The sequence below is a fragment of the Nannobrachium achirus genome, assembly GCF_963921795.1.
Source record: "Nannobrachium achirus genome assembly, chromosome: 2".
NCBI classification, from domain to species: Eukaryota; Metazoa; Chordata; class Actinopteri; order Myctophiformes; family Myctophidae; genus Nannobrachium; species Nannobrachium achirus.
Window position 1 is genome coordinate 61,269,394 of NC_137811.1, and position 12,542 is coordinate 61,281,935.

The window sequence follows — 12,542 nt, forward strand, 5'->3', positions numbered from 1 at the left end:
GAGAATCCACAGAATCACGGATATGGGGAATTTGCACTAATAAATGTGTATTTCTGTTGTGTTCCTTCCATGGTTTCTATAAAACGTTAAATGTTCTATACAAATGTATTTGATCTGATTAATTATTATTTACCCATGTAGTGATTAGTGAAGGCATTCAGGCTTAGCGTTATATAAAGGCATAGGGATTGGACCACCCGTAATCTGTCTGTCTGTCAATCTGTCTCACACACACAAATGTGCACTCACACACACACACACACACACACACACACACACACACACACACACACACACACACACACACACACACACACACACACACACACACACACACACACACACACACAAACAAATAAACAAACACACACACAAACAAACAAACACGCATGCACACTGCGCGCTCACACACACACGCAGTTCACATATGAAATGGAAGTGGGCGTGCAGTGGCTCTATTCTAAGTGTCAAGTCTTTCACAGCTGACATTGTGTGGTTTTACCACATTTACAAAAAATGTTGTGTTAGTTGTGAAAAATACAGGAACTGTTGTGTCTCTCAATATTACATATTGAAAAAGAAAATGAGATACAGCATAGTATATTCCTATATAAATTCATTAAAAAAACTAACAAAAACTACCTACATTTACGGATTACACTGCATAAACTTTAATAACCATTTGTACTTTTGAAATGACAGATCATTCAAAACGTTTAAATCTTTCCAGACTGGACCCTCTATAAACATTTTAAAGAAATTGAATCATTAGCATAATCAGGTCAATATGTTTTTCAAAGGCACGCCACTACTAATGATGTGGTATTTAGCTGTGTCTGATGTGGCATAATGGTGACATCTAATGATTCATTAGATTCCACAATGTACCACAAAACAACAACACAATATTTCTGCTGCGCTGCTTAAAAAGAGGTAAATGTGTGGTGCAATGGAATGGTACAATACAAGTCAAGTGCATAATATTGAATGCATTCTATCCTACATTGTGTGACTCACGGTGAGTAAGCAGGTTGGTGGTGGGGTTCCATCATTGCTCTGCCCACAGAGACCCGATAGGCCTCTGAAGAGAGTCTACTCTAAGCACATGAACTTTCACTTTACAAGAGGGTCCCTCCGCCCGCGAGGCTGCAGGCAAGCCTGCCGCGTTAGCGCAGCAATCTGCTGCTGTGTACTGTACAGCACAGCCACCCTGCACAGCACTGTACATAAAGGAAAGTGTGTATTGATTAACGGCGGGGGACGGGCTATAGACAGTAACCTGGTGTCTAATGTGGTCATTAATACAGTAGAAAAGATAGTATATCAAGAGGCCGCGTCTCTCCCTCACTTCCCCTGGTGACTTCCCCCTCACACGGCGGCTTGAACGCAGTGCTAAAACCAACACTTACTGTCAGGGAGGCTATTAATATTAGCCTGCTCTCTCCCACATGCACGTCATCTCTCATGTTCTACGGAGCCCTTCCCTCAAACCATGCACACGCAAAATGTCTGCGCAGCCACCCTCTGTCCATGCCCTAACTGTCTTTGACCGAAAAAGAGACAAGATGAGACACGCACACACATACTGTACACACACCTTTTAACAGTAGGGTCAATCATTACTTCTTATGAAAGATGAGAGAGGTTGTGTGTGTGCTATGACTTCCATTTTGTCAGTGCTACAGTATGTAACACAGAGTATAATATCTGCCCAATATCTGTGATGACCACTAAAACCACCACCACTACAACTCCAACTCCAACAGTTATAGGCTACTACCACCATTACTACTTGTACTACTGCTAATTATAATAGCCTAATGAATGCAATTTATTTAACTATTTTACATTTTCTCCTAACTACTGTGATTAAAGCATTACCGAAATTACCTGAATAACTGCGTTCATGTTAGCTCAATATCATTGTGCAGTTAATCATTCACCATTCATGGACATTTGAATTTCATAAATCAATCTTTTCTACATGGACCAGGACCATTTTCAGCTAGACCCTTTAGTTTTTTACATCAGTCTGCCTTTAAAATGCATTGAAACATATGAAAAGTTAAAACAGACAAAGGTGCCATAAAGTTCATATGGCGCCTATATCTGCAAGTTGATTTTAATACCACACTGAAATGAATGGAATCCAATGGCTTCAAACTACGGTACGCTTTGGAAAAGAGTCAACACTAAAGTAAACTGTGGGTCCTAGTCAGGGGTGTCACAAGGGGGGGGGGGGGAGTGGGACTGAGTTACTAGGGCCCAAGGTGGAGGGGCATTCATTATTTTATACTTTAGCTATTGAAAAATAGCAGATATACAAGCTTGCAGCGAGGCACTCGGTGCCGTGCTGCGAGCTTGTATATCTGCTATTTTTGAAAAGTCATGAAAATGTGTGCAAATCTTTGAATATATTTATTCTTTAAGCGAACATTTGTAACTCAAACTTTGCTTCTGTGGAATCCCTGGAACTACATATTTTGAGATGGGGGTCTGTGGCCAAATGCATATCATTTTGGGGGTCCTTCACATGAAAAAGTTTGAGCACCACTGACAGAAACATAGTTTTTTCTACCCACCTTGGTAGCACTTTACAATAATGACCTGTTATAAATCATTTATAAACATGTATAAGCAGTTTGTAGATGAGTAATAAACATGAACAAACTATGAACAAATGTTTACCTAAACATTTATAACTGTTTTAAACATCATTTACATGTTATTAGTAAGGTATTAGTAAGTAGTAAACTAATCATGAATAAGCCATTTATACACATTCATAAATGATTAATACATCATTTGTAACTAAACATTATGCGTTATTTACATGCTATTTGTAGATAAGTAACTAATCATTTACAAGCTATCTATATACCTTGTAAAACATTCCTAATATATCTATAAATCATTTGTAGATGTTATCAAGAGCCCTAATGTAAAGTGAAGACTAGGTCGCAAGTTACTATGAAAACCTCCACCGGCTGTCTGTCAGTCCCTCTGTCAGTCTGTCCGTCACGTCACACTTTTGGTCCTACTCTAATCTCCGGCACCGTTGCCCCTATCCATGCCAAACTTTGCACACACACTCCTTGGCTGTCTGTTAATGTGGCCTCCGAGTTTGTTCATGGTTAACATATGCTTTGTAAAACATTCCTTAAATATCTATAAATCATCAGTAGATGTTATCAAGAGCCCTAATGTAAAGTGAAGACTATTCATTATTTTCCAGTAAGACTCCCTAATAGGGAGATAAGCGACCGTCACATCGCATACACAAACTTTAGAAGGCAGTCGTAGCCAATCAGGAGGGAATATGGGAAATGGGACAGATCCATGTTGATGCACATGACTTTGGCTTTGCGTGAAAAAATCAGCCTGATGGTGATGCTAAATGGGACAGATCCATGTTGATGACATGACTCTAGACATACTTTGTTCCGCTTTGTGTGATTTTAGGGCAAAATGTATAGGAGCAGTGTCCAAAAATGTGTGTTGCAAGAATCGGCCTCATGGTGGCGATAGAAGAGGGCCATGTGAGAAATGAGGGGTGGAGGTTGTGGTTTGGCAGTCAACTGTCTGTTAATGTGGCCTCCATGTTTGTTCATATTTAACAGACATTCGTAACTAATGAATAGTCTTCACTTTACATTAGGGCTCTTGATAACATCTACTGATGATTTATAGATATTTAAGGAATGTTTTACAAAGCATATGTTAACCATGAACAAACAAGGAGGCCACATTAACAGACAGCAAAGTTTGGCATGGATAGGGGCAACGGTGCCGGAGATAGAAGTAAGGCCAAAAGTGTGACGTGATGTGACGTGACGTGACGTGACGTGACGTGACGTGACGTGACGTGACGGACATACTAACGGAGGGACTGACATGCAGCCGGTGGAGGTTTTCATAGTAACTTGCGACCTAGTCTTCACTTTACATTAGGGCTCTTGATAACCTCTACTAATGATTTATAGATATATTAGGAATGTTTTACAAGGTATATAGATAGCTTGTAAATGATTAGTTACTAATAGCATATAAATGATGCATAATTTTAGTTACAAATGATTTATTAATCATTTACAAATGTATATAAATGGTTTATTCATGATCAGTTTACTACTTACTAATACCATACTAATAACATGTAAATGATGTTTAAAACAGTTATAAATGTTTAGGTAAACAGTTGTTCATAGTTTGTTCATGTTTATTACTCATCTACAAACTGCTTATAAATGTTTATAAATGATTTATAACAGGTCATTATTGTAAAGTGCTACCAAAACCTTATATTCAGAAATATTCAAAGAAAATAGCAGATCTACAAGCTCACAGCGCTGTACTCGGTGCCGCGCTGTGAGCTTGTATATCTGCTATTTTTCAATAGTTAAAGTACCCAGGGCCCAGAATTTGGTGCGACACCCCTGGTCCTGGCCAATGGGCTAAAGATGCCAGAGCACCAGTATGGTACTTTAACATTCAACTATTCCAACACAAAGTGGACTCTCTATAGTTGATTCTCCCAATTATTCCACAATACACTGTTTCCACAATCCATGGTTTATCACTATGTGAGAGAGAGACCAATGGACTAGAGTATGTCTTAATTAGCTTTGTAAATAGAGCCAAATGCTGTGCCCTGTGCAATAATCCTACTACATCACCAATAAATGATGCAATACAAGGAACAGGGAACAAGTGTGTGTGTGTGTGTGTGTGTGTGTGTGTGTGTGTGTGTGTGTGTGTGTGTGTGTGTGTGTGTGTGTGTGTGTGTGTATGTGCGTGTGTCTGGTTTGTTTCTGTAATTCTCCTCAGGGCACGAGACCAAATCCTTCACTGCACAGACGGGCGCGCAAGCTTGCACACGCTCACACACACACACACACACACGCACGCACGCACGCACGCACGCACGCACGCACACACGGTCGCACGCACGCACACACGAAAGCCATGGAGATGCACAAGCGCACGTGCGTATGCAGGCACGTACACATCACTCACACACACGCACTCGCGCACGCACGCACGCACGCACGCACGCACGCACGCACGCACGCACGCACGCACGCACGCACGCACGCACGCACGCACGCACGCACGCACGCACACACACACACACACACACACACACACACACACACACACACACACACTATCCAATAGTCTTCAACCCCACTTCCCGATTCAGGACACCACCCCAACGCCGAGGGGGGCGTCTGGGAACCACAGTCTCCACAACCCTCTTAACTACAGATTTCTAAACTGTGCAGGAGCCTCTGGTGCGGACGGCCCGTTTTTGATTGCAAAGTGGTGTTTTCCATCAATAAAACTTATATTGCTTTTGTCAAAGAGCGGGCTAGCCTAGAACCTTTTCTTTATTTCTTATTTCTTTGCGCACACGTGTACAGATGAATACTAGACAAGAGAGAGACAGCAGAGGAATTTGAAACCGCAGTCCTCGTGGCAGCCTATACTAATCCTACTGTACACTGTATACTTAATCGCGTGACAAATAGCAGAAATAGACGTTCTGCAAGCTATTTTAGATATTTTGAGAAATTACGTACATGCATGCCCAAAATGACCTGATTTGGTTGATTTCAGTGATGCATCATTTCTCATATGATTGTGGAGTTTAATGTTATAACCTACACAATGCAGCGCAATAGTCATAATAAAAAGTAATCCTATGAAATTTGGAACCTTGCTGATAATGTTACATAAGTATGAAGACGGATATAGATGTTTCACAAGATAGTGTCTTGCTTGAAGTGCAAAAATAATCATGAGCTAATATGTGCAAAAAATAACCATTGCAAATGGAAATATTCCAAACAGCTACAGTATGTAGACTGATAGAACGTTTTAAATATAAAGTAACTTGTACCAATACACTTGAAACCAAGGAATTGGGTTGAATGCCTTTCAGGGCAAATTTATATTTTGTTGACTGATGAAAAATGTAGACGATAATAATAAACATTTTCATTAAAATAAATCCAATGATATGCACATATGTAATTAAAACACTGGGGTTTCATTTTAATGTCAGGATGACAGTGGGGAATATTGCCAGAGAATACAAAGTCAAGTTGGAAAAACCCCAGGCTAGCTTCATGATCTCACTAAGCCAAATGTTTCCTCAAAGCTTCTCTTCTTTGCTAACTCTGATGATGGTTTGGAATCAATTCACTACTGAATGCAACAGGTGAACATTATTGGCCTCCCAGCCTTACCGTTTTTTCACGGATGTGAATTCAAAGTTTAATGTGCCTACATACACCTACAATACAGCTGTGTCAATATCGAAGGCAGTGGAATTCTTTTCATTCTTGAATTAAATTAAATTAAATCAGGTATTGACTTAGGCCTTTGATTTGGGGACATTTCTATACACACATAACACATAATAATAGTATGTTAAGAAGCCAAGGATACAGCTCTTTTACCTTTTTAGTAAAGATTATTATAAATATAAACCCACAAAACACTCCTACTCACTCTATTCTATATTGTATGTTATCCAGTATATTATAAGGAAATGTAATAGAACCATAAAATAAATGTGTCTGTTTGTGTTTATTCCTAAGATCCTATTAAGATCCTATTTAGGCTCTATTATGTATGACTCTCCTCTTATTTATTCCTCTTATTACTTTTAGGTATTTATTGATGTATAGACAGTGTACTTATGAATTCATGTTATGTATTTATTTATAGAATTTTATAGTTTTGTGTCAACACCTGGAAGTATATAGCTGTACACACAATTACCCAGACACTGCAAAGTGCATTAATACTGAGAGTATAGATGTTAATATTATAAAATAGTGTAGAGGAAAGTCCTCTACACTGTTAAAATATTAAAAACTGAAAATACTATTGGGAAAGCCAAAGCCCTGTGCACATAAAAATCCTCTGTGTTAATGAATCCATTTATAACGCAGAGAATGTGTAACCAATACACTTTGTGTGTGTGTGTGTGTGTGTGTGTGTGTGTGTGTGTGTGTGTATGTATGTAACCAAATGGACCCTTCCGGATCCATCTGGTTACATCTCTGCGTTGAATTGCACACTGAGGATTTTACTGTGTGTGTGGTGGTCAGGATACGTCATTCTGGTCATTGGAATGTAGGCCTTACTGACACATAAAGGCAACGACATGGGACTCTAATGAGTTTTATCTCATGAAATCACTGGCTTTGTTGTTGTGAGGTGAGCGGGCCTTTGAAATGAGCTCTAATTTGTAGAGATCGTAATGATAATTCGTTACTGATGTTGAATGTCAGTCAATTGGCATTTTAGGAACCCGTTTTCCAGTCAGTGAGTGAGTCAGTCAGTCGAGAACGAATCGGCTAGGCTGTGAGATTCGTATCTGGTCGTTACAGAATATAAGTGGCCGCTGCAGATACGAGTTGGAGGGCTGAAATGACACATTCTTCCTTTGTATGTCCAGTGATTTAGACTAGTGTTTCTCAAATGGGGGCAAGTGTACCCCTTCTCTCCAGGGTGAAGGGGTACAGGGAGCATGTTAGAGAAATAGGTTACTGTTATGCTTAGTGATAAAACATTTGTGTCAACCTGCTGCTCTGTAAATCTTTAAACCAAATTAAGTTTAAAAAAAGAAAGAAAACACTTACTTGCCCAAATGCTGTTTTAGTTTGAACATAACTGGACTTTTGATGTCAGTATTTTCTAATATGTTGTTGTTGTTGGGTAAAGGGCTATTTAGATTCAGGAATCAGGGAAGAGGGGGTACTGAAGCCAAAACCATTTAAGAACCACTGATATAGACCATTTTCAAATGTCTTTTTATTACTATTTTTATTTACCTTATTGTTTATTATTTTGATTTAAAAAATGTTTTGGTCTATTTAGTTTTTTATTCTCTGTGAATAAGGTTGGTCAAACCTGTACCTTATAATTTAATTGACATTACAATTTAACACGTAGGCTATTACAGAAACAGCAATTGATAAAGGACAGAACAAGACATCTCAATGACCAGTTGCAATGATCGCAGGTTCCAGAGCACAGAGAAACATTTCCAAGCAGAATTCAGCACACTAAGCACTGAAGCGGTAGCAATCTCATCACTGCAGACAAGTCATTAGTGATTAGTGCAAAGCCTGGCCATAAAGTCCACTGTAATGATGCCGGCTAATAATCATGATAGAAAAGAATAAGTAGATACAGTATGTAAATTGCACCCTCAGCTGTTCTTGACATACAATAGAAATGTTTCATTCTAAGCATTAAAAGAACAAAACATATTTCCATGTAGTTTCCTCAAGCATCTTCACATGCAAACACTAACACACAAACATGCATGCGTGCACACGCGCGCTCGCTCACTCACACATGCGCGCATGCACACACACACACACACACACGCACGCTACGAAGCCAAACTCCATCCTTGACGAGGTGTCTGACCTTTCCTACTGCCTGCGACAGGCCTGCCATCCTAACCCCCCCCCCCCCCCCCCCCTCGCCATCCCCTCCCCGCTTTGATGTCCTCTAATTAGCCAAGCTCGTTAGACCCAGCGGTATTAATCAACAGCATAGGCACAGCCCTTTCTCTCTCCTCTTCTTCTTTTTTCTCTGTGCCCCCCGCCCCTGTACACGCACAAGCAGAGACATCTCAAAGCGCACACGCATGCACACACACACACACACACCTAATTGGTGCACGGTAACGAAGGGCTGTGCAGATAAACACTCACCTGGCAACCACATACTGGGAAAGTCCATCGATGCTATTGCTGCTGTTTTGGTCATGTCTGTGTCTTGCTGTGTGCACTCGCGCATGTGTTTGTCACTGTGTGCACGTGTATGTTGGTTCTATGTGAAGAAAACTCCCCTCACACCTCTCTCTCTCTCTCTCTCTCTGTCAGTCCCAAAAGAGGAGTTGCATGAAATGATACACAATCACTCTCTTTCCCTCCCTTTCTCAGTGTGTGTGTGTCTCTCTGTCACACATGACAGGTCCACACCCCCCAGTCAAGCCCCACCTCCTCCTCCCCACATCCTGACACCATGAAAGACAAGAGAGAAACACAACCCTGTGGATGTATTAAAAGAGCACAACAGGAAGTAGACGCCGCGAAAACTAGCATGTAGGAACTCCGACGACGCGGGCGTAGGAGCAAAGAACCAAGAAGAAAAACTAAGCAAAGAAAAAAGAAAGGGGGACACAGGAGAGAGTGAGGGGGGTGGTGGTGGGGTGGGAGTGGGAGCGAGTAGAGAACATGTGAGACATAGAGGAGATAAAGGTGACAAAGAGAGGAAAGAAGACTGTGCCGATGGAAAGTGATGTCGTGGCTGGAAACACAACAGCCTCCCTCCCTCCCTCACTCACACATCACACACACAGAGTAAAAAACACAACCAGAAGATCTGGCCACGGTGCACACAGATTGATGAACTACTGTTTCTTCTACTTGTTGTCTCTAAGCCCGGCGATGCCCAAGCTGTGGGCCAGGGCCTGCTGCCTGCTGGCGGGGCATTAGGATATATTGCTAGTGGGCCCCACACATAATTGGCAAAACACTTGAGATTTGACTCAAACAGTCATATAATTCTTTTTTATAAAAAAAATGGTGATGCAATTTATTTATTTTTTAAACCTTGAAAAAATAGTTTTCATTGTGATATCCGATAAATAGGATCATTCTATACCAGGGGTGGTCAACTTTGATGATGGCGAGGGCCACTATATTTCCACCTTCACTCCTGAGGGCCACATTACATATTGCTACGTACTACTTTGTCTTTCTAGTATCTCATACAAAAGAAGCAAAAAATAGCAGATCTACAACCTCAAAACGCATCGCGCTGCGATGCGTTTTGAGCTTGTAGATCGGCTATTTTTTGGAATCCTGAATTATTTTTTTGTTCTTTTTTTAATTGGAATCCTGAAATCTAACATTTTGATTTAATTTCAAACGCATTTAGTTATATACTCATGTTAACTTTATGAACCTAAATACAAATACACTGGACATAAAGAAAATACATTTTAATACTACTATACTAGTCATTAAGCTACTAATATAGTCTGACGGAATTAAAGCAGGTCATATTTGGAATTGTAACAGCTGAAATCAATAATATATCAGTATTCTGGTATTAACCTGCGGGCCGCATTAAGTGAAGGTGGGGGCCGCATGTGGCCCCCGGGCCGCCAGTTGCCCATGTATGTTCTATACCAAGTATACTACAATAGTTCCTTTGATCCAAGCCAGAAAGCGATCGATTAATTGATCATTTCATCACTAAATTAAACATGCTCTGAAAACGCACACAGCCCACGCATCATCTGACCACTTAACACAGCTCAAGCGGAACGGCTGCCATGTTAAGTGGTCAGATGGGTGGGCCGTGTGCGTTTGCGAGGGACTCTGATCTGGGGGTGGGCGATATGGTGATAAATATCGTTGAGACGATATCCTATTTTGGTCATTAAAGTATCTACAGTATCTATCAATATCTATCTATCTATCTATCTATCTATCTATCTATCTATCTATCTATCTATATGGCATGCTGTGGTGTCACCTTGAAGACAAAGCAAATCTCTCTCTCTCTCCATTGCTCTGGGCCTCCAAAAACAACAGCATATTCTCTGACATGACTCACGAGTCAACATGCTCTCTTTTGTGGCGGCACTTTTTTTTTATTTTTTATTATTTCCTTCCTTTATCTCAGGCCGACCGCAGGCCATCTGCTGTGTACTGTAGAGGTGGTCTCCTCTCGTCTCGTGAGCGAGCTGAGGGAGGGAGGGAGGGAGGGAGGCTGGGTGTCACGGGAGAGTTTTGAAACACAGTGGGGCTTCCATCACAGCTCGCCTGCACCCCCGACGCCCCAACGCCACCTTCAAACCCACCACAGGCTCCACGCACTGCACTGTACACGCCGAGAGGAAGGAAAAACACTGTCATGCTGTCTGCTACCGCCCCAACACCCAACACTGACCACCTCCAGCGGTAATAACTCCACACACACACACACACACACACACACACACACACACACACACACACACACACACACACACACACACACACACACACACACACACACACACACACACACACACACACACACAATAGGAAAATGGAAAGTTTTACAGTCACAATAGTCGTAGGCTACTATAGGTTTCACCACATTGTGCTACAAAGGGCCAAAATCAGTCATCTCAGGATGACAGGTTTCTGCCAGCAGTACCCAAAACTAACCACAAGGTGGCACTCTTGCCTCACGCTCTTCCACCACATCCACTCACACAGACTTGACTCCCCAAAACCTGAAAGGCAAGAGGAGGGAGATCGGAAGGTGAGTTGTGCTCTTGTCTGTTCTCCTCAATCTTTCCTCCTCCTCCTCCTGGCCGGAGAGTTCAACAATTTAAAAGTTTCCAAGTTTAACTTTTTCAAACAGCCTACATTAGGCCTATAGTGTGCCTATCTGTGCCAGAGGCCCCTTACTGCCTGGTGTGGTGCTGGTGGTCTCTTTGGTGTCCCAATGCACACTCGCATAGACAGAGAAAGTAAAGAAAGAAGGTAGCCTAAAAACATAAAAGAAATGTTGCCTACGCATTTCAGCCAATTGTGGCCTACTGGACTTCGAGGCAGGTGTGCTTTCTTGGAAAAAGGTTTCCGGATCCGTTAGTGTTAATGTGTGGAGTGGAGTGCTGGACCATAGTTATAATATGTAGTTAATGTGTGGTTAGTGTTAATGTGTGGAGTGGAGTGCTGGACCATAGTTATAATATTTAGTTAATGTGTGGTTGGTGTTAATACGTGGAGTGGAGTGCTGGACCATAGTTATAATATTTAAACATGGAAAATGTATCCATTTCTAATATAAACTTGGAAAATATTAATAATTATATTTAAAAGAATTGGTAAAATAAAATCTACAAAAATGGTCTGAAATAGATTTCCTCATTTAGACGTGGAAAAATCAAGGTGTCTCAAATTAAAGAGATAGCTGCAGGAATGACTGCAAACACTACAGAGGACAGGCAGCTCTTTGTTTTACAGACAAGTTATTGCATTGTTGTGTCCTTGAGGACACAACAACTGACTGTGGAACTGAGTCTGTGAAAATAATATAAAACATACACTAATAATAGCAGCTAAAACTATTTAATATTGTATTTTCAGGAAATAGTTGCTTTAAAAATATATAGATATGTGTATATATACTTTTCATAATAGCAGGTTACAGGATACAATGTGAGGGCTTTGTTTTGAAAGCCCCATCACCAAAACAGCAACAAATTAGCCTTTACAAAGTATTTATGTATAGGAATTTAGCAGATGCTCTTATAGTTCAGAGCAACTTACACAAAGTAATACATCTAATGCATAGAGTGTAGTGCCTTGGTAATCTATGATCATAGGTAAACCAATAACCTATATCAGGGGTTCCCAAACCTTTTTGTCTCAGGGTACCCCAAAAATATTTTTTTAATCCGAGGCACCCCTACATTATAATTTTCACTCACACGATGATATGCTATT

The 12,542-nt window shown here is 40.8% G+C and overlaps 1 protein-coding gene across 1 annotated transcript in view; it reads right to left on the reverse strand.

Annotated features, from left to right (window-relative positions):
• Positions 1–8,796, reverse strand: part of pou2f2b (POU class 2 homeobox 2b) — a gene marked incomplete at both ends in the record, with an annotated part of 26,214 nt that extends 17,418 nt beyond the window's left edge. The window contains one exon of the mRNA XM_080747650.1: positions 8,742–8,796. Within this exon, the coding sequence (XP_080603776.1) occupies positions 8,742–8,796 (55 nt within the window). The remainder of the gene's footprint in view (positions 1–8,741) is intronic.
• Positions 8,797–12,542: the final 3,746 nt, after the last annotated feature.